The sequence below is a fragment of the Phoca vitulina genome, unplaced genomic scaffold, assembly GCF_004348235.1.
Source record: "Phoca vitulina isolate PV1807 unplaced genomic scaffold, GSC_HSeal_1.0 scaffold59, whole genome shotgun sequence".
Lineage (NCBI taxonomy): Eukaryota > Metazoa > Chordata > Mammalia > Carnivora > Phocidae > Phoca > Phoca vitulina.
The window spans coordinates 8,930,616-8,956,828 of NW_022589762.1; the positions used below are offsets into that span (position 1 = coordinate 8,930,616).

At 38.9% G+C, this 26,213-nt stretch overlaps 1 protein-coding gene across 1 annotated transcript in view; it reads left to right on the top strand.

The window, feature by feature from the left end:
* Positions 1-24,741: 24,741 nt before the first annotated feature.
* The window catches only part of A2ML1 (alpha-2-macroglobulin like 1), a 46,592-nt gene continuing 45,120 nt past the window's right edge, over positions 24,742-26,213 (top strand). Inside the window, 2 exon segments of the mRNA XM_032390755.1 lie at positions 24,742-24,754; positions 25,952-26,066. Of these exon segments, the coding sequence (XP_032246646.1) occupies positions 24,742-24,754; positions 25,952-26,066 (128 nt within the window).

Sequence of the window (26,213 nt, forward strand, 5' to 3'; positions counted from 1 at the left end):
AGTCCTCTGTCCATTTTTATTAACCATTTGTCAAATAATATAATTTGTACATATTTTCTACCATTCCATAGGCTGCCTCTTCATGGTTTCCTTCAGTCTGTAAGAGCTTTTTCTTTTTTTAAAAGATTTTATTTATTTATTTGACAGAGTTAGCGAGAGCAGGAACACAAGCAGGGGGAGTGGGAGAGGGAGAAGCAGGCTTCCCGCTGAGCAAGGAGCCCGATGTAGGACTCGATCCCAGGACCCTGGGATCATGACCTGAGCCGAAGGCAGACGCCCAGCGACAGCCTGGAGCCACCCAGGTGCCCCTGTGGAAGCTTTTGTTTGATATAGTCCCTTTGGTTTTGTTTGCCTTTGCTTTTGGTGTCAAATCCAAAAAAATTATTGCCAAGACCACTGTCAAGGAACTCACCCTCTGTTTTCTCCTAGGAGTTTTATGGTTTCAACTCTTATGTTCCAGTCTTTCATTTTTTTTCCTTTCATTTATTTTGAGTTAATTCTTTTATATGCTTTACAGTAAGGGTTCAGTTTCTTTTTGCATGTGGCTGTCCATTTTTCCAACACCATTTATTACAGTATCCTTTCCCCATTGTATATTGTTGGCTGCATTTTAAATTAATTTAATTTTAAATTAATTGAGCATATATGTTTGGGTTTATTTCTAGGCTCTATATTCTGTTCCATTGATCTGTTTTTATGCCAATGTCATACTGTTTTGATTACTATAGCTTTATAATGTAGTTTGAAATCAGGAAGTATGATGTCTCTAGGTTTGTTCTTTTTTTTTTTTAAAGATTTTATTTATTTGACAGAGAGGCACAGCGAGAGAGGGAACACAAGCAGGGGGAGTGGGAGAGGGAGAAGCAGGCTTCCTGCGGAGCAGGGAGCCCGATGCGGGGCTCGATCCCAGACCCTGGGATCATGACCTGAGCCGAAGGCAGACGCTTAACGACTGAGCCACCCAGGCGCCCCTCTAGGTTTGTTCTTTGCATCAGGTTTTCTTGAAGAGATCTGAGTGGCACACCACTATGGCAACCACATTTCACCCAGTAGGCTGCACAGACCTGCTCCACATACTTTTGATGGAGCAGCTCCTTTACAGTTAATGGGTCTCTTCCATAAAAGCTATATCGTATCTTTTCCCACCACCAACACATACAATACCATAGATCTGGCAGATCATATGGCCCAGTTTGCTGGGTTACTTGGATCACATCCTGAATCTTCTACAGATCCCTTTCCTGATCTAGGCCCTACTCAAACTTACTAGCCTTTTATATCATCCAGCATGTGGGTTGGAATACTGTTCTAGGTGGAATGTATTGCCTCCAGAACCCAGAGAGAACCACCAGGTATTGTGCTTGCTTCGTTGTAGCAGGTGATACAAATGTAGCAAGCTTTTACTTTGTAGGGGCTGTTCCAGCATGCCCTTTACCACTGGGTCTCCTAAAAACTTCCTAAGAATGGCAGACCCTCAAATCTTTATAGAGTTTATCTCCCACCCTCTGAAACACATATCTCCACAAGGCCTTCAGTGTGGTAAGCTAACTTTTGCTTATCTGGTCCAGTTGGCATAATGTCATTGTGATGTTCTGTGGAATGTCCATATGATGTACAATTTAAATTATATCATCAAAAGCTCAATGGTTAACATATCCCTGGAGCAAAACTAAGTGACTATTTTCCATTCCATGTAAATGCAAACTTTCTGGTCCTCTTCTGTTCAAGATAGAAAAAAACTTTTTTTATTTACCAGATCAATGGCTGTATATTAGGTACCTGAGATCCAGTACCACTGCTGTGTGCAGTCATTGGCTAGGAGTAAGCCAGGAAGACTGTGGCCTTGAATGCTGAGGTGGATCCAAAAGAGGAGCAGCTGGAGACTGGCCAGCCAGCAACATTTTTCACAGCAAGTTTTAGGAGAGGTCTGACTGGCAAACCTCAATATGTCAATGGCTGTCACAGTGCTCATGGCTAACAAATGGGTCTCAAGAAGATCCACCAGGATCCCTCCCCCTCCTCCTGACCTTACTCCCTGGAGGGAATTACTGTTAACATTTTCTTGCATATCCTTCCAGAATTTCTAAATCATTAAAAGCGTGTCTTTTTTCTTTTTCTTTTTTTAAGATTTTATTTATTGACAGAACAAAAGCAGGGGGAGCAGCAGGGAGAGGGAGATGGAGGCTTCCCACTGAGCAGGGAGCCTGATGTGGGGCTCAATCCCAGGACCCCGAGATCATGACGTGAGCTGAAGGCAGACACCCTGCATGTCTTTTTTCTCTTAAACCCAATGGGATCATGATATAAACAGTGTACCATAACTTCACAACATGTCTTTGAATACCTTGCCATACAAATAGGTATACTGCGACCTCAAGTTTTTTTGTTTTTTTTTTTAAAGATTTTTATTTATTTATTGAGAGAGAGAGAGAGAGAGCATGAGAGAGAGGAGGGTCAGAGAGAGAAGCAGACCCCCCGCTGAGCAGGGAGCCCGATGCGGGACTCAATCCAGGGACTCCAGGATCATGACCTGAGCCGAAGGCAGTCACTTAACCAACTGAGCCACCCAGGCGCCCTACCTCAAGTTTTTTAAACAGCTACATAAAATTCTATTTGCTTCTGTCGTAATTTATTTTCTTGGCTTAGTTACATGAACTATTCCAGCATTCTTTAAATGAAGTTTCCCTTTTTAAATTTTTTTTCTGTTATATGCCACAAAAGAATTCTAACACAAGAAAAGAAAATGAGAAAAAGAAAATAAACTTTGACAAATTTTCTTAGGATAACCAATTGAAAATTATTTGAACAGAAATTGAGCTTTGCTGGAGAGGTAAAAACAAAACAAAAACTGGCTTACTTCCATAATTCAGAAGGCTTATATTGACCTGAGTGGTACTAGGTCTAATGGAGGATAACTTGATCATAATAGGGATGTGATAGGATTAAAGAATTGCAAAGTCTCATTAACATCTAGGAGCTATACAGTGCCAGCAGGAATAGTAAAGTCATTTCTACCAGTTAAATAAAATCAATGGAGTATTTAAACACACACTCAGGGAATATATTCAAAATCCATATTTGGCCTAATTAGGGTACGGGATCATAATGAACGCAAAAAGAAAAAGGCTGCCAACCAATTCAATATTTCCAAAACAGTTTTTATAGTCCTCAATTTTATTTCCATATACACTCCATCTCTAAATCTACAGGAAAATCCGTTTGAGCAAAAACATGCCATTAGACAGTCAGAAACGTTTAATATATATTTGTTAGTGCAAGTCAGAAACATTTTATAAATTCATTTTTTTTTTTTTAAAGATTTTATTTATTTATTTGACAGAGAGAGACAGTGAGAGAGGGAACACAAGCAGGGGGAGTGGGAGAGGGAGAAGCAGGCTTCCCATCGAGCAGGGAGCCCGATGCGGGGCTCGATCCCAGGACCCTGGGATCATGACCTGAGCCGAAAGCAGACGCTTAACCGACTGAGCCACCCAGGTGCCCCTTTATAAATTCATTTTATAAGCAGAGTAATTAACATAATTCTCAACCACTTCATGCAAGGCATCTGTGCCACAGAGCCTGAAGTAGTATATGGTGGGCCTAGTCTGGGTTGAACAGACTTGACTTTTGATTACATAAATACATTATCCCTAAGGGCAGATTTATATGGATTTCCCAGTTAATGGAGTTTGTTTTTTGTTTTTTTTTTTAAGATTTTATTTATGAGAGAGTGCGAGAGAGAGCATGAGCGGGGTGAAGGGTAGAGGGAGAAGCTGACTCCCGACGGAGCAAGGAGCCTGACACGGGAACGGGACTCAATCCCGGGACTCCAGGATCATGACCAAAGCCAAAGGCAGACCACCCAGGCGCCCCCAGTTCTTGGAGTTTGCAGTTAAGTCAACTAATAAGAACAAGTCTGTTATTTGCCCAATAGTGTCTAATAACCCTAGCCTAATCATTTGACACGTATCATCATGCATACTGAGCAAATTAAGTTAAACTCTAAATCTCAGCTGCTCCATGTACTAGTTCTGAGATTGTGGGCAAGTTAAACTTTCTTTGCACCAATTTTTATCTGCAAAAGATGATATTTGGGAGTAATCCTAGTAGCATTTGGTACATAATTGCTATTTAATGGCTCTCCTAGAATTTCTCCCCTTTGCACCAAATAATCATAACGTAACAGAAATATGGGATAATCTGTCTTCCACTAGCCAAAATTCTGCTGGGATATGGAGAAAAGAAAAAATACTTGTGAACAATTAAAAACATTGCATAATATCAACATTGAAAAAGCAACCCACAAAATATAAGAATGTTTGCAAATCATATTTCTGCTAAGAGAATAATAACCAGAATATATAGAGACAATAGAGAAAAATCAACAATAGAGAAAACAACCAAATTTAAAAATGGACAAAGGATTTGAATAGACATCTCTCCAAAGAAGATGTACAAATGGCCAATAAACACATGAAAAAGATGCTCAACATCACTAATCAACGAAGTCCAAATCAAACCACAATGCATCATCACCTTACACTTATTAGGATAACTAATAAACAAGTGTTGGCAAGATAGGTCAGCCCCTCCTGATACACAGAGTTTCCCACAACAATAAAAGGGAGGGGGCAGTTTTCTTTCCCAGAAGACACAGAAGAGATGAAGGAAATGAAAATGGTTGAGGAATATTAATATAAAGACAATACTGTCTTGTGGCTCCTGAGTGGCTCAGTTGATTGAGCATCTGACTCCTGATTTCAGCTCAGGTCATGATCTCAGGGTTGTGACATCGAGCCCCACATAGGGCTCCACATTCAGTGGGGAGTCTGCTCAAAATTCTCTCCCTCTCCCCCTTCCCCCCCATGCACTCTGTCTCTAAATAAATAAATAAATCTTAAAAACAAAAAAAAAGACAACGTTGTCTTAATGGAGACAAATAATATTTGAAAGGTTAGGGCATAGATTTGGAGAAATTAACCTTCCACGAGATAGAAAAGAACACTAGCCTTTTGTTAACTCCTAGTCACTGCTATCAGAGTAGGGATTTCAAGCATTTTGGTCTATTTCATGATGATCTGGTAAAGGGAAATTATTTGGAATAGCTCTGGAGGCTCAGGAAGTCAGAAGAATGAAATATCTTCCACTAAGTATTACAGTAGGCAAAATTCTAAAACAACCTCCAAGATTCCGGTCTCTCAGTGTATATGCCCTATATAGTTCCCCCTCCTTGAATGGAACCTTTGACTATGATGGGATATTATTCCTGTGATTAGGCTATGTTACATGCTACGGGTAATGGGATTTTGCTGTTATAATTTAGGCCTCTAATCAGTTGACTAAGTTATTAAAAGGATGGTCCTTGGTGGGCCCTACCTAATCAGGTGAGCCAATTAAAAAAAGATCTGGAGGACAGGGACAGGAGCAATCAGATTTGAAGCAGCAGAGAGTCTTGTTGGCTTTGAAGAGACAAACTGCCATATGGAGAAGTCCATATGGCAAGGAACAGTGACCTCTAAGAGTCAAGTCTAAACCAACTAGTGAACTTGGAAAAGGAAACTGAGCCTCAGATGAGATTGCAGCTCAGGTAAGATCTGAGTAGATTTGTGTCCAGATTCCTGACCCATGAAAACTGTAAGATAATATGTGTTCTTTCAAACCACAAAAACTTGTGGTAGTTTGTTACACAGCAATGGAAACCTAACACAAGTATCTTTATAGTAAAAATATATAAAATAAATATATTTAATATTATGTGTGTATTATATATTATAAATATATCTTATACTATAAAATGTGGTATGTAGACTGGCAGATTTATGCTAACTTGTCTGATGGTGGGGTAACATAGCTTACAGGTTCACAGGCATAGGAGTCTAGTATATTGAATGATCTAGGGCAATAGCATATGTAATGGAGAGATTAATGGATTGAGAGACAGGAAATAGTATTGTGTGCTGGTTCAGCCACTCACTGAGTAACCCTAGATAAATCACTTAATTTGGGGGAGTTTCAGTTCCCTCATCTGGAAAGGAAGGAATTAGACTGGGTGGTGATGATGGTTGTACAACAATGTGAACGTACTTAATGCCACCGAACTGTACACTTAAAAATGGTTCAAAGGGGGGCACCCGGGTGGCTCAGTCCTTAACCGACTGCCTTCGGCTCAGGTCATGATCCCAGGGTCTTGGGATCGAGTCCTGCATCGGGCTCCCTGCTCAGCGGGAAGCCTGCTTCTCCCTCTCCCACTCCCCCTGCTTGTGTTCCCTCTTTCGCTGTGTCTCTGTCAAATAAATAAAATCTTAAAAAAAAAATGGTCCAAAGGGTAAATTTTATGTATATTTTACCACAATTTTTTTAAAATTTAATGTTTGGAACACAATTCTGTCATAAAGTGCTCATTTTACCACATCTCTATCAGCATTAAAAATCCTGACAAATTGTTTTTTAAAAAGGATGATGATATATAGTCAGTCTGCAATTCTAATAGGAATATTAGACATTTTTGCCCTTTGAAATTATGTTTTTGAGGCATTTCCAGCTGAGCTTAATATCAGATCCTCTTTCCACAGTTTGAGTCACTTTATTCCCATCTCAGCCGAATCTCTAGATTAAATTCTGGTCTTTGGTAAAACACATTAAATATCTCTTGTTTAACAGTAACACTTGGCATCAAATAACCTTTGTTACTGGCAAGACTCAAAATTGTATTTGTTTTGTTTCCTATGGCTGACTGCCTATTTTTGTAACCTTCCTAATATCCTAAATGCTCTATGACTTTCATTCAACAAATACTTAAAAGTGTCTACTATGTACTGTGCACTATTTTAGCTGCTTAGATTAAAATAGGGAAAAACAAAAACGTCTTGCCAGTATTTACTTTTTAGTACAGCAGGGGAAACAGTAAGTCATAAATGTGATTAAGCTGAAAGTGTTCCTGGAATGTTTGAGGAACAGCAGTGAGTATGGATGGACAGAGCAGTAGTAGGTCAGAGAGGTAATGAAGGGCCCAGTTAAACATGGATTTAGGATAACTGTGGAGGCATTGTTTTAATTTGAGGGAAATTGCAAGGCATTGCACACTCTTTTTTTTTTTTTTTAATTTTATTTACTTATTTGAGAGAGAAAAGAGCGTGAGACGGGGGAGGGTCAGAGGGAGAAGCAGACTCCCCGCTAAGCAGGGAGCCCAATGCGGGGCTCCATCCCAGGACTCTGGGTTCATGACCTGAGCCAAAGGCAGACGCTTATCCAGCTGAGCCACCCAGGCACCCCTGCACTGCACACTTTTTTTTTTTTTTACATAATGTACTATTTGTTTCAGGGGTACAGGTCTGTGATTCATCAGTCTTACACAATTCACAGAGCTCACCATAGCACATATCCTCCCCAATGTCTATCACCCAGCCACCCCATCCCTCCCACCCCCCACCACTCCAGCAACACTCAGTTTGTTTCCTGAGATGAAGAGTCTCTTACGGTTTGTCTCCCTCTCTGGTTTCATCTTGTTTCATTTTTTCCTCTCTTTCGCTATGATTCTCTGCCTTGTTTCTCAAATTCCACGTATCAGTGAGATCATATGATAATTGTCTTTCTCTGACTTATTTCGCTTAGCATAATACCCTTTAGTTCCAACCACATCATTGCAAATGGCAAGATTTCATTTTTTTGATGGCTGCATAATATTCCATTGTGTATATGTATGTGTGTGTGTATATATACATATACACACACATATGTATATATACATATATACATGTATGTATACACACACACACACACACCACATCTTCTCTAGCCACTCATCGGTCGATGGACATCTAGGATCTTTCCATAGTTTGACTATTGTAGACATTGCTGCTATAAACATTGGGGTGCAGGTGCCCCTTCAGATCACTACATTTGTATCTTTGTGGTAAATACCCTGTATGCACTACTTTTTTTTTTTTTTATTTTTTTTAATTTTTTTTTTTTAAAGATTTTATTTATTTATTTGACAGAGAGAGACACAGCGAGAGAGGGAGCACAAGCAGGGGGAGTGGGAGAGGGAGAAGCAGGCCTCCCGCGGAGCAGGGAGCCCGATGCGGGGCTCGATCCCAGGACGCTGGGATCGTGACCTGAGCCGAAGGCAGACGCTTAACGACTGAGCCACCCAGGCGCCCCTGTATGCACTACTTTTAACAGAAAAGTAATATGATCTAATTTATATTTTAAAAGACTAAAAAAACAAAGACCTATTTTAGCTACACTGTTGATAATAGACTCTGGACAGTCATAGGTAGAAACAGGGAGACTATGGAAGTAACATAGGCAAGAAGACTTCTTGCTAAGATGGAATAACAGACTAAATTACCCTGCTATCTGAAACAATTAATAAAAAGGACATAATATATAAAATAAATATTGAACATCAGCAGAAGATGATTCCTTAGAGAGGGACAACAACTAAGGTGAGCCCTGTGATTGCGAGCATACTACATGGGGAGTTTCTTCATCACAGTGAAGGGGAAGGCAGTCTAACAGGGGCCTAGTGGTTTTACTGAGTTGAAGAAATGGAGTTGAGAATTAGAGAACCAGCACAGCTAGAATTCCCAGAGCAGAGTACCAGAGAGGAAGGAGCTGCAGAGTACAGAGGTTGCAGAGGATCTCCCTGAGTTTTTGGATGAGTACTGTTTAGCACATGTGTATGAAGAAACTACCCAAGGACAGGAAAAGAACCATCTGGAATCACTAGTGGACACAGTTCCTGGGGCTCACGAGAGGTTTGGATTAGTATTCCCACCAGCCAGAGTGGAAAAACTAAGTAGATTATGGGAGAAAAAGTAGAGAACTCAGAAAGGTATTGCTTCAGGAGTGGGAAAAAAATTGCCCTAGACTAAAGGCTGCTCCATCACACTTAACCAACTTAAAAGAAAGCCTCAGTCACAGTTGGGGCAAACAATAGATTAGCCAAAAGTCATTAGAGGGAAAAGGTGAGGAATGAGATGACCAGATGGGCTTTGAAAACTCCAACATATTCCTGGGATCTAAGAGGCCACATGCATGAGTAGGGCTGTGCACAAGGTCAGGAAAGACCTGAGAAGGTCCTAAGCTCTCACTTCTGACTGGCCTTGTGAGTACATACAAGCAGGAAATAAACGCTAAGATAAAGTTTTAAACTGCATGGGTAAATGTAGAAGATGTGCTCCAACATACACAAAGACCCCTCAGCAAAGACAGAGATTTACTTTTTAGGCATGTAAGGAAATTTCTCTCCAGTTACCAGCTGACCATTGAGCTAACTGAGTAGGGGCGTCAGTGGCTCTACACACAAACACACACACACACAAATACAGACTAAACAGAATCAGTCCAGAAAGAGTCACTGAACCAACAACTACAACACGTAGCAACAACAACAAACCCTGGGAAGGTGAAAGAATCTGATTTCCAGAGTTGCTTAATTATATTGTTTGAAATGCCCCATTTTCTTTTTCTTTTTTTTTAAAGATTGATTGATTGATTGATTTATCAGAGATTGAGAGAGAGAGTGCGTGAGTGCACAAGCAGGGGAAGCAGCAGGCAGAGGGAGAAGCAGGCACCCTGCTGAGCAAGGAATCTGATGCTGGACTCTATCCCAGGACTCTGGGCTCATGACCCGAGCTGAAGGCAGATACTTAAGCGACTGAGCCACCCAGGCGTCCCAGAAATGTCCCATTTTCAACCAAAAATTATGACATATGGAAAGAAACTATGGTCCATACATAGAAGGAAAGAAAGCATTCAATGGAAACTGTACCTGAGGGAAGAGCAAATGATTACTAGACAAAGACTTTAAACCAGCTATTTAAAATATGTTCAAAGAATTAAGAGAGAACTATAAAGAACTAAAATAATGTTTGAGAACAATGTCTCATCAAATTGAGAATATCAATAAAAAGATAAAAAGTATTTTTTTAGAAGATTTCATTTATTTATTTGAGAGAGAGAGCGCGTGCGTGCTCGAGCATGAGCTGGGGGGAGGGGCAGAGGGAGAGGGAGAAGCAAACTCCTCCCTGAGCAGGAAGCCCTAGGCGGGGCTCGATCCCAGGACCCTGATATCAGGACCTGAGCTGAAGGCAGATGCTTAACCAACTGAGCCACGCAGGTTCCCCAAAAGATAAAAGGTATTAAAAGGATCCAGATAAAATTTCTGGAGTTGAAATATACTATGTCTGAAATGAGATAAGCACTAAAAGAGCTTTAAGGAGGAATAATAAAGAATCAGCAAACTCGAGGATAGGTTAATTAAAATTATATAACATAAAATGGGGGTGGTGTGGAGCTATACATATATATATACAGTTTTTGTAAACTATTGAAATTAAATTTGTATTAATCCAAGTTAGATTGCTATCAATTAAAATGTTAATCCACAGAGCAACCACTAAGAAAATAATTTAAAAATATATAGTAAAGGGTGCCTGGGTGGCTCAGTTGTTAAGTGTCTGCCTTCCGCTCAGGTCATGATCCCAGCATCCTGGGATTGAGTCCCACATCAGGATCCATGCTTGGCGGGAAGCCTGCTTCTCCCTCTCCCACTCCCCCTGCTTGTGTTCCTGCTCTCACTATCTCTCTCTGTGTCAAATAAAAAATAAAAATCTTAAAAAAAAAAAAAAAATTAAAAAAAAAAAAAAATATATATATATATAGTAAAACAATAAGAAAATTAAAACAATACCATAGAAACATCTACCCAACAGAAAAGAATGCAGTAATGGAAGAACTGGGGAATGAAAAAAAATATAGTAAATGGCAAAATGGCAGACATATATCCTCTTTTATGCTTTATTACATTAAATGTAAGCAGATTAAATTCTCAAACAGCAGAAATTGGCATATGGCTATATAAAAGGAAAAAAGAAATGTGATCCAATTTTGTTGTCATTTTAGATTCAAAGAAAAATAGGTTCACAGTAAAAGGATAGTAAGAGATATGCCATGAAATAGTAACCAAAAGAGAACTAGGGTACTGTACTAATATCAGATAATATGGATTTTAAGACAAAAATTGTTATGAGGAACAAAAAGGACATAATATAAATGTTAGTCTATCAAGAAGAAATAACAATTATATATGCACTTAATAAGAGAAACCCAAAAAGCATGAAACAAAAAAATGGACAAAATCAAAGAGAGAAAAAATACCCACTTTTGATAATGGATAGAACCAGGCAGAAGAGCAACAAGTAAATAGAAGACTTGAACAGTAGTATAAACCAGTTACACTTAATAGACATCTATAGAATACTTCAATACCCAACAGCAGCAAAATTTTCTCTAGCACATACAAAACATTTTCCAGGATAGAACATATGCTATGCCATAAAAAAGCCTCAATAAATTTAAAAGGATTGAGATTATGCAAGTTATATTCTCTAACCACAATGGAAGAAATTACAAACCAGTAAGAGAAAGAAATTAGGGGAATTCACAGCTATCTGGAAATTAAACAACATCTAAGTAATCAATGGGCCAAAGAAGAAATCACAAGGAAATTGGAAAATAATTTGGGATGAATAAAAACAAAGACAATATACAGAAACTCATGAGATACAATGAAATCAATGGGTAGAGGTAAGTGTATACTGTAAACATCTACATTAAAAATGAAGAAAGAACGCAAATCATTTACCTGAACTTCCACCTTAGGAACTAAGTAGGGAAGAGCAAAATAAATCCCCAGCAAGTGAAAGGAAGGAAATAATAAATACTAGAATTAGAAATTAATGAAATTGAGAATACAAAAACAATCAAGAAAATTAAAACAAAACAACGTTGGTTCTTTAAAATGAACAACAAAATTGATAGACCATTAGCTAAACTGGCCAAGGTGGGGGTGGGAGTGGTGGAGAGAATACTCATTAAAATTATGAATGGAATAGGGAACATTACTATTGACTTTACTGAGATAAAAAAGATTAATAGTACTATGAACAACTACATGTCAACAAATTAGATAATCTGGAAAAAATAGACAAATTCCTAGAAAAATGCAAACTACCAAAATTGACTCAAGGTAATATAGAAAATCTGAAATAGATATATAAAAAAATAAAGACATTGAGTTAGTAATAAAAACAATTTTTTAAAGATTTTTTATTCATTTGAGAGAGACAGAGGGAGAGAGCAAGAGCATGAGCAGGGGGGAGGGGCAGAGAAAAGTTTGAAGCAGACTCCTTGCTGAGCAGGGAGCCCCACTCGGGACTCAGTCCTGGGACCCAGATATCATGACATGAGCCGAAGGCAGCTGCTTAACTGACTGAGCCACTCAGACGCCCCCAGTAATAAAAATTTCTTACAAAGAAAAACCCTGCCCAGGGACCTTACTGATAAATCCTACCAAATGTTTAAAGAATTAACACCAATTCTTCATAAACTCTTCTAAAAATTAGAAGAGTAAGGAATACTACTCAACTGAGTATGTGAAGTCAGTATTACTATGAAGTCAGTATTATCAAAACTTGACAAAAACATCACAAAGAAAACTATAGATCAATATCTCTTATGAATATAGATAAAAAAAAATCCCACCAAATACTAGCAAAGTGATGTAACTTTATATAAAAAGGATTATACACCATGGCCAAGTGAGATTTACCTTAGGAATGCAAAGTTAGGGGCACCTGGGTGGCTCAGTCAATTAAGCGTCTGCCTTCGACTCAGGTCATGATCCCGGGGTCCTGGGATCGAGCCCTGCATCGGGCTCCCCGCTCTGAGGGAAGCCTGCTTCTCCCTCTCCCACTCCCCCTGCTTGTGTTCCCTCTCTCACTGTGTCTCTCTCTGTCAAATAAATAAATAAAATCTTAAAAAAAAAAAAGAGTGCAAAGTTAATTTACCATCCAGAAATCAATGTAAGAATGTAATATATCATATGAATAGAATAAAAGTCAAAGCCACAGGAATATCTCAACATGAGTTGCAGAAAAAGTATTTGACAAAATCCAATATCCTTACATGATAAATAAATTAAGAATAGAAGGAAACTCCTTTGACTGGATAAAGGACACCTGGCAAGGTTGAGTCAATTCCAAAATCAATTAGTGTAATCCATCACATCCATTATATCAAAATACGATATCAATAGTTGCAGAAAAGGCATTTGGCAAAATCCAACCCCCATTCTTGATTAAAATTTTTAAAAGCAAAAAAGAAAAAAAAAGAAAAAGAAAATACTCTAAACAAACTAGAGAGGGAAACTTCCTCAACCTAACAAAGAACATCTACCCAAAAAACTTATAGCTAGCATCACACTTAACAGTGAGACATTATATGTTTTCCTCCTAAGCCCAGGAACAGGGCAAGGATGTACTCTCTCACCTTGCATGTAACAATAGTTCATTTATTTTTATTGCTGAGTAGCATTCCATGTATACTGTCAAGTATTCCCTCTTCTATTTTCTGGAAAAGCTGGTGTAGAATTGCTATCATCCTTCTCTAAATATTTGTAGAATTCACCAGGGAATCCATATGAGCCTAGAGTTTTCTTTGTGGGAGGGTTTTTAAATACAAATTTGATTTCTTTAATGTATATTGGACTAGTTACATTATCTATTTTTTTTAAAGAGCTTTGTAGTTTGTATCTTCAAAAAATGTCTTCATTTAGCTAAGTTGTCAAATGTGTTGTCATAACATTGTTTCTAATATTTCCTCTTTATCTTGTTTTTTTTTTTTTTAAGATTTTATTTATTTAGTTGAAAGAGAGAGAGAGCGTGAGAGGAGGGAGGGTCAGAGGGAGAAGCAGACTTCCAGCTGAGCAGGGAGCCCGATGCGGGACTCGATCCTGGGACTACAGGATCATGACCCGAGCCGAACAGACGCTTAACCAACTGAGCCACCCAGGCGCCCTCCTCATTTTTTTGATGTCACTAGAATGTTCATAGTATTTTGCACTTGCCTCATTAGTTCACTTGGTCCCATCCTAAGCTCCCCAGCTGGCAGGGAAGCAAGCATACTTAATCAAAATCTCTACTTAGAAAGTTTTCTCTGAAGACATTTAAAAATTCTTAATTGTCCTTCAATTACTTCTTAGGAGTCTGGGTGCATTTGAAAGACTGGCCAACCATTGGGGATGTTAGAGATGTAGGAGGTATATAAAAAGATTGAATAAAATCAGTGAAATGAGGGGCACCTGGCTGGCTCTGTCAGTGGAGCGTGCAACTTTTCATCTCAGGATTGTGAATTCAAGCCCCATACGGGGTGTAGAGATTAGTTTTTTAAAAAAATCAGTGAAATGAAAAGAATCTGAATAAGTCACTTAGGTCATCCTTCTGCCATGAGTTAAGTTCATGTTTGAACAACCTGGGCAAATGACATTTTAGCTTAGTTTCTTAAAACTTCTTTCACGGGGCGCCTGGGTGGCTCAGTCGGTTAAGCGGCTGCCTTCGGCTCAGGTCATGATCCCAGGGTCCTGGAATCGAGTCCCGCATCGGGCTCCCTGCTCTGCGGGGTGCCTGCTTCTCCCTCTCCCTCTGCCTGCTTCTTTGCCTACTTGTGTTCTCTCTCTATCTCTCTGTCAAATAAATAAATAAAATCTTTAAAAAAAATAAAAAAAAAACTTCTTTCACAAAGATTGTTACCTCCCTTTAGCCTTCTAGCCCAAAGATAACAATCTGTCTGAAAGGATGCTTCCTAATGTCTGTGCGCATGTGACTCTCCATTTCTGTTCATGCCTTTTAAAATAATTGCTTTGTCCTATTCTAACACCCTTTTTCGCTTGGATGGGTCCCTTGTACTCTGATTCCACCTACTGGTTGGAGCCTGAAATAACAATGGATTTCACCATCAATCCACTTCCTTTTACTGCTGTGAAGATGGAATTTGTTATTGATGGAAATAAGCATCTCTTCTAGGAATATGGTGACATTCTTTGGATTTTAAAAATCTTAATCTTAATCTTTAATCTTACCCCTCAAATTCCCACCAAATCTGTCCAAAGACCTTAACAAAGCCAGACAGTATAAAAGGCATTTTTAGAAGGATGCTCTTGGAATTTTTATAGAATCCTATTATGCCTAGTTGTTAGACAAGTTTCTGAAGATAAGTCTCTACAGTTGACTTTTCAGTTATTGGAGAAGTAGAATAAATTCCATGCAAACGTCTAAGTGATATTTGACAATAGGTCAATGCTAAATTTATAATTAGAGCTTTTTTTTCTTAGTGGTTGCCCTAGGGATTACCATTAATATCTAAAGTTATAACAATCTAGTTTGGATTAATGCCAATTTAATTTCAAGAGTATATAAAATTCTGTTTTTATGTAGTTCTGCCCCCTCCCATGCTGTTATTGTCAGAAATTGCATCTTAATACATATATGCCCAACAACTTACATTTGTGATTATTGCATTATGCGGTTGTCCTTTAAATTAGGGAAAAAAAGCATTACAAACAAATAGTACATTTATACTCTATTTTTACATTTTTCTACGTAGTTACTTTTACTGGTGCTCTTTATTTTATTAATGTGGCTTTAAGGATGCCTGACTGGCTCAGTTGGTAGAGCATGTGACTCTTGATCTTGGGGTTGTGAGTTCAAGTCCCACGTTGGGTGTAGAGCTTATTTAAAAAAAAAAGACAAAAAACATGAGGAACACCTGGGTGATTCAGTCAGTTAAGTACCTGCCTTCAGCTCAGGTCATGATCCCAGGGTCCTGAGATGGAGCCCCACATCTGGCTCCTTGCTCGGCAGGGAGCCTGCTTCTCCCTCTGCCTGCCACGCCCCCTGCTTTGCTCTCTCTGACAAATAAATATAAAAAAAAAAAAAAAAACAGGAGGATTCAGGTTACTATCTAAAGTCCTTTGATTTCAGCCTGAAGGATTCCCAATAGGATTTCTTATAAGGCAGTTCTTTTACTAAGGAAACCTTGAAGTTTTTATTTATCTGGGAATGTCTTAATTTCTCCATTTTGGAAGATATTTTTGCTGGATATAGAATTCTGGAATGACATTTTTTTTTCTTTCAGTGCTTTAAATATATTATCCCCTTTGATCTCCATGGTTTCTTTTTTGTTTTTAAAGATTTTATTTTTTTAAGTAATCTCGACACCCAATGAGGGGCTCAAACCTATAACCCTGAGATCAGGAGTTGCTCACTCTAGGGACTGAGCCAGCCAGGCACCTCTGATCTCCATGGTTTCTGAGCAATCATCTGTTAATCTTACGGAAGATTTCTTGTTCGTGATGAGTTGTTCTCTCTTGCTACTTTCAGAATTCTCTCCATCTCCTTTCATAGTTTGTAATGCATCTGGGTGTGGATCTCTTTCAGTTTATTAACTTGGAGTTCATTGCACTTAATTGTGTAGATTAATGTTTTTTAATCAAATTTGGGGAATTTTTGGCAATTATTTCTTCAAATATTTTTTCTTGCCCCTTTCCCTCTCACCACGTCCATTGTGAGTATGTTGGCATGCTTGATGGTATCACAGGTCTCTAAGGCTCGGTTTATTTTCCTTCATTCTTTTTCTGTTCCTAATGCTGGATAATCTCAATTGACATACCATTAAATTCACTGATTTTTTTTTTTTTACTGCCTGCTCAAATTTGGTGTTGAGCCCCTCTAGTGAATTTTTCATTTCAGTTATTTTATTTTTCAACCCCAGAATTTCTATTTGATTCCATTTTATTTTATTTTATTTTATATTTAAATAAAGATTGTATTTATTTATTTATTTGTGGGCATGAGAGAGAGAAAGAGAGGTAACACAAGCAAGGGAGGGGGCAGAGGGAGAGGGAGATGCAGACCCCCCTGCTGAGCAGGGAGTCCCACACAGGGCTCAATCCCATGACCCTGAGATCATGACCTGAGCTGAGGGCAGACACTTAACTGACTGAGCCACCCAGGCACCCGTCTATTTGGTTCCATTTTAAAATTGCTATCTCTTGGGGCACCTTTGTGGCTCAGTCAGTTAAGTGTCTGCCTTTGGCTCAGGTCGTGGTCCTGGGGTCCTGGGGTCCTGGGATCAAGCCCTGTGTGGGGGGTCCTTGCTCAGCGGGGAGCCTCCTTCTCCCTCTGCCTCTGTCCCCCCCCTTGTGCTCTCTCTCTCTTTCCCTCTTAAATAAATAAAATAAATATAATAAATAAATAAATAAATAAATAAATAAAATAAATCTTTTTAAATAAATAATAAAGTAAAATTGCTATCTCTTTATTGATAGTCTCTATTTAATAAAACATTGTTCTCATACTTTTTAACTTCTTTAGACATTGTTTTCTTTAGTTATTTAAATCTAATTAAAATAGTTGATTTAAAGTCTTTGTCTAGTAAGTTCAGGGACTTTAGGGACCATTTCTATTGAATTTTTTTCCTGTGTATAGGTGAAACTTTCTTGCTTCTAATAATTTTTTGTTGAAAACTGACATTTCAAATAATATAATGTGGCATCTCTAGAAATCAGATTCTTCTGCCTCCTCAGGATTTATTATTGTTACTGCTTTTTTATAGTTGTTTTTTGTTTGTCCAGTCACTTCTGAACTAATTCCATAAAATTTTTCAATGGCCCCATGGCTATCTCATTCCTCAGCGTTTATTTTTAAGCATTTTGGCTAGTCTATTATTTATGCCATCATTTTACGCAGCTATAATGTTAAAACATTCAACAAAAGCTCTTCGTCCATTTCCCTGAGGTATTTAGCAGTGGGCAAGTTTGTGTGATGTTGCATAAAGAAAAGACTTTCAGGGGTGCCTGCGTGGCTCAGTCGTTAAGCGTCTGCTTTTGGCTCAGGTCATGATCCCGGGGTCCTGGGATTGGGCCCCACGTTGGGCTCAGCGGGAAACCTGCTTCTCCCTCTCCCACTACCCCTGCTTGTGTTCCTGCTCTCGCTGTGTCTCTCTCTGTCAAATAAATAAATAAAATCTTAAGAAAAAGAAAAAGAATAAAAAGACAAGACTTTCTAGTAGTCTTCCAGGGAACCATTAGCAGACAGGTCAAATAATGACATTTCTTTGGGAATGAGATTCTTTCCACATCCCTCTCCCCCATTATTAGAAATGCAGGCTGTTATTTTTCAAGGTTACTATGGAACTGGGAAGTGGGGGGTGGGACTAAGGAAAGGAAATGCCACAAAGCTCACTGCTCTTACCAAGATTTGGTTGTTTTTCTTAAATAAATGTTCTCTGGATTGCTGCAAACCTTTGGTTGATTTCCAGAGTCCTAAAACTGATCCTGACAATTTTGCTAGAATTTTTTGTTGTTGGTTTTAGAGATCCTTACTGCATGAGTTTTGCTGAAATCACCCCAATTAGACCTTTCTTGCTCTCATTTTAAAAATTCATTAAGGGCCCCTGGGTGGCTCAGTCGGTTAAGCATTTGACTCTTGATTGTGGCTCAGGTCATGATCTCAAGGTCATGAGATCTATGCCCAGCATGGAGCCTGCTTAAGATTCTGTCTCTCCCTCTCCCCTTGCCCCTTCCCCCTCTCTAAAAAATGAGTTAACAATAATTTTTAAAATAAATATTCATTCATATTTATTGAATGCCTACCACAGACAAACACTGTTGTAAGTGGACTGAGAATATAGCATCATGGTTCAGTTGCTGTCTGAGTTTGGGTGTGGTTGGGTGGCAACTTCTTTTGCCCTGATGCATTCATATTTGAACTTTGATACACCATATAGTTTACTCAAATGGATTTGAAGAAGAAATAGTGAAACCTATAATTAGTAGAGAAGGGTGGAGAAGACACAGAGGCAAGCAAGGAGTGGCCCTAACTTCAGCGGGTTCATCCCTTCCTTTTCCCCAAATTATAACTTGATTTGCTTAGCTCCTGACTCTCCAGTAGTAGAGTCTCAAATCAGCAGTCCTGGAGTGGGATGGAAACAGGCCCCTGTCTTCTGGCCTTCTCTGGAATGAGAACAGAAAGCTGGCTTGCTGAGAAAAACATCCCCTATGGGATAGTATTCCGGGTATCTTGTAAGAGATTACTGAATAAGGGGTGCCAGTAGCTTTTTGGAGAACAAAGTATTCAAAGAAAATGTTAGCAGGTGAAAGACCAAAGACTATTTGTGAAAAAGTAGAAATAAACTGGACTTGAAAAAAATAACATCATTGAGTAGAATGGTATGGGACAAAATATAAGATATATATATAAATATTTTTTAAAGATGTTATTTATTTATTTGAGAGAGAGCGAGAGAGATAACAGAGGGTGAGGGAGAAGCAGACTCGCCATTGAGCAGAGAGCCCAATTCGGGGCTCGATCCGATGACTGCAAGATCATAACCTGAGCCAAAAGCAGAGGCTTAACCGGCGGCCCTATAAAATATATTTTTAAAAGGATCAAGAAACCTGGGATAATATAAATAAAGAAGAATTCCAAGCACACCAGAATATTTTTTTTTTCCTTAGCTGTATTGATGAGCGCTTATCACCAGTACATTTTTGGTGTGGAAATTTATGAGTATCCCTGAATAACTATTAAAAACATTATATAACTATAATATAGTTAACTTAGTTATGCCTAAGGTAATATATAGCATAAGATAATAACCTATTAGGATAAGATGAAAACAATAGGATAATATATAATTTATATAATTGTTATTCCAGAAATACTTTTATTATTTACAATAAAGGTCCACATGCAAAAACCCTTCCAGGTGATATATTATGATATTTATTCAGGCTAAAACCCTCAAGTCAGGATTCTGATATCCAGAACAAAACTAAGTAGGCTAAGTCTTTACAGAATAACCATTAACATGGCTATTTCCTCTGTATGTGTCATGTGATGTGCCAGCAGTAAGATTTTATGCAGTTTTGGAAATTATTAAACCCTAGACATTTTCCCCCACCAAATTCTAGGCAGATTATCAGACTGATAACTGCATTAAATATATTTTTTAAAAAATATTTGTTTATTTATTTATTTGTTTGTTTGTTTATTTATTTGAGAGAGAGCACACAAGCGGTGGGGAGGGAGAAAGGGAGAGGAGGCCAATGCAGGGCTTGATCCCAGGACCCCAGGATCATGACCTGAGCCGAAGGCAGACAACACCAACTGAGCCACCCAGGTGCCCCTATTAAATAGATTTTATTTATTTATTTTTTAAAAGATTTTATTTATTTATTTGACAGAGACACAGGGAGAGAGGGAACACAAGCAGGGGGAGTGGGAGAGGGAGAAGCAGGCTTCCCGTGGAGCAGGGAGCCCGATGTGGGGCTCGATCCCAGGACCCTGGGATCATGACCTGAGCCGAAGGCAGACGCTTAACGACTGAGCCACCCAGGCACCCCCCCATTAAATAGATTTTAAAATGGATCAGAAGAGACAAAAATATTTGACTGAAAGGGTAGTTAAAGAGAAGTAAACAACTAATGGAAGGTCAGCTAGCCTCCCACAGAGGGGTTGGTATTACTACAGCTGGGTGATTCTCCTTATACAGAAAGCAGGAACAGGGTGATGGGACAAAGGAGACAAGACTGGCCACAATCAAGCTTTTATTATATTCTTATCACATGCCAGTGTTATGGGCAAACCACATTCTTGGGGGCCTCAGGGAGTTCATGCTCTGGAGTTTATTTCAAAAGCAGTTTGATTCAAATTTAGAGCAGACACTGAAAGGTTTCCTGATTCTAACTCAAAACAGCTATTAGTTAGATCAGTAAGTATAATTGATAGGAAAGTATTTGGACTAAATTAGTGTAAATATAATACTTAACTAGTGAAGCATGTTGGAAATTTCTTCCAGCCAGCTTTACTGAGATATAATCCACAAATAACATTGTGTTAGTTTAGGGCATACAACATGATGATTTGGTATATGTGTATGTTGTGTAATGATTCCCACATTAAGGTTAGTTATTACATCTATCTCTTCATAGAGTTATAATTGTGTGTGTGTGTGTGTGTAGAATATTTAAGATCTACTATCTTTACAAATTTCAAGTATACAATATTGTTAACTACAGTCATCATGCTGTACATTTGAATCCCTGAACTTACTATAACTGAAAGTTTGTACACGTTGACCACATCTCCCCATATCTCCCTCTCTCAGCCCCTGGCAACCACCATCCTACTATGTTTCTATGAGTTCAAGGTTTTTAGATTCCACATAAAAGTGAGATCATACAGTATTTGTCTTTCTCCATCTTACTTATTTCACTTAGCATAATGCTCTCAAGTTTCATCCATGATGTGGCCAATGGCAGGATTTCCTTTTTTTTTATGGTTGAATAGTATTCCAGTGTGTGTGTGTGTGTGTGTGTGTGTGTGTGTGTGTGTGTGTGTACATATCACATTTTCTTTATTTATCCATTGACAAACACTTAGATGGCTTCCATGTCTTGGCATTTGTGAATAATGGTGCAATGAACATGGGGATGCAGATATATCTTCAATATAGCAATTTCATTTCCTTTGGATATATGCCCAAAACTGGAATTGCTGGATCATATATGGTTGTTCTATTTTAATTCTTGAGGAACCTCTATACTATTTTTCATAGTGGCTGTCCCAGTTTACACCCCACTAACAGTGCACAACACCTGCTGTTTCTCTTCATCTGCACCAACATTTGTTATCGTTTTTTCTTTTTAATAATAGCCATTCTAACAGGTGTGAGGTGCTATCTCACTGTGGTTTGATTTTTGTTTTTTAATACAGTTGACATACAGTGTTGTTAATTTCAGATGTATACATGGTGATTCAACATCTCTATATACTATGTATGCTGTGCTCACCCCAAGTGTAGCTACCATCTGTCACCACACAAGGATATTACAATATCATTGACTATATTGCCTGTGCTGTGTCTTTTATTCCCATGACTAATTCATTCCATAACTGGAAGCCCGTACCTCCCACTACCCTTCATCCATTTTGTTCATCCCCTACCCTCCTTCCTCTGGCAACCATCAGTTTGTTCTCTGTATTTACAGGTCTGATTTTGCTTTTTGTTGTTTATCCATTTGTTTTATTTTTTAGATTTATGTATGAGTGAAATCATATGGTATTTGTCTTTCTCTGACTTATTTTACTTAGCATAGTACCCTTTAGGTCCATCCATGTTGTTGCAAATGGCAAGATCTCATCCTTTCTTTATGGCTGTGTAATATTGAAGTGCACACGTGCACGTGTGTGTTTATGTGTATGTACACACACCACATCTTTTAATCCATTCATTTGTCTATCAATGGATTCTTAGGTTGCTTCCATATTTAGCTACTATAAATAATGCTGCAATAAACATAGGGGTGCATATATTTTCTTGAATTAGTGTTTTTGTTTCTTTGGGTAAATACCCAATAATAGGATTATTGGATCATATGGTACTTCTATTTTTAACTTTTTGAGGAACCTCCATACTGCTTTCCTCCGTGGCTCTACCAATTTACATTCCTATCAACAGTGTGTGAGGGTTCCTTTTTCTCTACATCCTTACCAACACTTACTATTTCTTGTGTTTTTGATTGTAGCCATTCGGACAGGTGTGAGATATCTCATTGTGGTTTTGACTCGCATTTCCCTGATGACTAGTGATGTTGAGTAACTTTTCAGGTACCTGTTGGTCATTTATATGTCTTCTTTGGAAAAATGTCCATTCAGATCCTCTGCCCATCTTAAAACTGGATTATTTGCCTTTTTTTTTTTTTTTTAACAATTGAGTTGTACAAGTTCCTTCTGTATTTTGGATGTTAACCCTTTAACAGATAGATGGTTTGCAAATATTTTCTCTCATTCCACAGGTTGCTTTTTCATTTTGTTGATAATTTCTTTTGCTGTGCAAAAGCTTTTCATGTAATGTACTTATTTATTTTTGTTTTTGTTGCTTGTGCTTTGGATGTCATATCCAAAAAATCATTGCTGGGGTGCCTGCGTGGCTCAGTCAGTTAAGCGACCAACTCTTGATTTCAGCTCAGGTCATGATCTCAGGATCATGAGATTGAGCTCTGTGCCAGGCTCTGAGTTCAGTGGGGAATCTGCTTGAGATTTTCTTCCTCTCCCTCTGCCCTCCCCCCACCTTGTTCTCTCTCTCTCTCTCTCTCAAATAAATAAAATCTTAAAAAAAAAAGATTTATTTATTTTAGAGAAGGAGAGGGAGAAGCAGACTCCCTGCTGAGCGGGGAGCCCGATGCGGCTCAGGACCCTGAGATCATGACCTGAGCCGAAGGCAGATGCTTAATGGACTGAGCCACCCAGCTGCCCCTAAAATAAATAAATCTTAAAAAAAAAAAAATCATTGCCAAGACCAATGTCAAGGGGCTTTTTTCCTATGTTTTCTTCTAAGAATTTTATCGTTTCAGGTCTTACATTTAAGTCCTTAATCCATTTTAGGTTAATTTTTTGAGATAGGGATCTCTGGCTATGGCCTTGTACTCTTCTTTCATTTGGGACAAATTCCTCTGTCTTCTCATTTTGTCTAAGTCTCTGTGTCTGTTTCTGTATGCTCAAAGTCAGCTATGTTTCCTGTTCTTGAGGGTAATGGCTTTATGAAGAAGAGGTCCTGTAGTGCCTGCAGCGTAGAGTCCTCTGTTCCGCAGGGCCTGGCGCTTCCGGGAGCATCTCCAGGGTGTGCTGCGTGTGCTCTGCTGTTGTGTCCTGGTCACTTTAACCTTCAGGCCAGTTGTCTGCAGAGGCTCTCTTTACCTGTTTTGGTCAGTATTTGGTCCCTGGCCTGAACGTGGCTTGTTTTAACTAGGTGTGCTCTGGTGTGCTTGTGAAGTGAGACCTGTGGCTACTGCCACAAGAACGGAGGCCTTGCAAAACTCCTGGGTCTGGAGATGTGGTGCTGGCAGGGGCCAGTTTGGGCCAGTCTTCTGGGGGAGGAGGCCATCGTGCTGGGACTGAAACAGGTGTGACTGGCAAGGGCAGTTCCTCGGAGTGCAGGGGACAGGGCTTGGTGTAAGCCAGTTAGGGAGGTAGTGTCAGTGATGCACTGGTTCCCACAGGTGGCTCTGTGTTTATGCTGAAGTGCAGGGGAGGGAGATAGCACCTGAAGTTCCTTTTTTCCGGAAGGGATCTCCTTGTGAATGCTGTCTCTCTGGGATGTGCTCCGAGATGAGCAAATAACCTTTCCACTGTGTGCTCTGGGCACTCTTCAGATCGCTGTTTTCACACTGTATGTCCACAGGCTGCCTGCCTGCCTTTTCTCCAAGAGCAGCCCCAATTCCTCTGATTTCTCCCAGAGCGAAGCAGGCTGACCTTTAAAACTCTAGGCTTTAAGGCCAACTGGTTGCAAGAACTCACAAAATTTGGGCTCTCTTGCTTTCTAAGCCAATTGCTATGGGCAATCATTTCCCCCACGTGCTCCCCTGTGTGCTAGTTTGTCTCTCCCCCTTCTCCGCGTCTGCAGCAACTCCCCCTGCATTACAGCAGCTTTGATCCTCTTCTCACCCAAGCCGCGTCTCTGAACTTCCTACCTTCTTCGAAGTGGCCTCTTCGGTACCTTTAGTTGTGAATCGGTTCTGTCAGTCTTCAGATCGATTTCTGGGGTATTCAGGATGATCTGATAGTTATCTAGTTCTATTCATGGGATGAGGTGAACCTAGGGTCCTCCTACTCCACCATCATCTTCCCCTCCAATCCTAGCACTATACTGTTTTGATTACTATAGATTTCTGATATAGTTTTAAATCAGGAAGGGTAATGACTCCAGCTTTATTATTCTCAAGATTGCTTTGGCTATTTGGGGACTTTTGTGGTTTCATATGAATTTTAGTGCTTATTTTTCTATTTCTGTGAAAAAATCATTGGATTTTTGATAGGGATTGCATTGAGTCTATAGATGACTTTGGATGGTATGGACATTTTGATAATATTAATTCTTCTGACCCATAAACTTGAGATCTCTTTCTACTTATTTGTGTCTTCTTCATTTTTTTTCATTAATGTCTTATAGTTTCCACATGGACAGATCTTTCACCTCCTCAGTTAAATTTATTCCTAAGTATTTTATTGATTTTAATGCTATTATAAGTGGGATTTTTAAAAGCTTCTTTTTCAGATAGTTTGTGCTTGAAGTGTCTATAAGGCAAGACTGGCCCTATTAGCAGTTAAAAGCTACCTGACACTTACTCTTCGGGCGCCTGGGTGGCTCAGTCATTAAGCGTCTGCCTTTGGTTCAGGTCATGATTCCAGGGTCACTCCAGGGAGAGACAGATAGAAAGGAGAGGGATAATATAGGATAGAACCACGTATTTAAAGACAAATAGTAAAAAAATAAAAAAATAAATAAATAATAATAACAATAAAGACAAGTAGTTATTAATAATAGAAAGAAAATGGAATATAATTTAGGGTATTTCAAAATTCTGTGTTTCATGTTTCTCTAAATTGGTATTCATTTTTATATCCACTTTCTGTAGACTATGAACATATAGTATAATAAAATTGATTACTTACTTAAGATTCATTGGATGTAGACTAAAATTGAAATTGGATATAATGGTTTTCCCTTGTGTCCATATCAACCAGAAACCTCCAGAGGCAACCACAAAGTGTTTCATACCTAAAGAAGAGAGCTTTGCTGTGTACATGTGTGTGTGTTTGTTGTGGGAATGAGAGAAACACATAGGAATTATTTATGATCTCGCCAGTACTTATCAGTGTTGACTGACTGAAAGCTTCCTAGGTGCCAGTCACTATATTAAATGTGGAGATAAAATAATAAGCAAAACAGTTCCTGTCCTCAGAGGTTATATAGTCTGTGCATACCAGAGAGGTTTCCAAATGAATGTAGATGTGAATCTTATATCCTCGGCCTTCGGATGCTAGCTAACTGTTCCACGTTGTGGGTTGAATTTAACTTTCACTGTTTTACTTACATTTAGTGTTTATATGGGCATATATTAAAGAAAATTATAGAAAATAAAACACAGAGGCAGTCTCTCATATTTTCTGAACAACTATCCTTTCCCATCAAGGGAGAGTTCATCTGGATTCATTCCACAGAGAGCTCATTAGTGTTGGCATCTTATTTCTTCTACCCCATATAGTTACCATTTTCATTTTATTCCAGGTAGCAGAGTACCAAACTACAATTGCTAATGATAAGTTCAGAGAAGTCCTGGGAAAAACTGACTGCAAGAGAAAGAGAACAAAGAGGGAAAGGTAGACAGTTTCATGACCTCTTTCTATTGGACATTGGTGTGGGAAATGCAGAGGAGAGTTGACATTCTGCACCTTTATTATCAGAACTTTGCTCTAAACTCCAGGCAGCCTTTCTGAGTAACTACTCTTAGACCTAGCATTATAGTA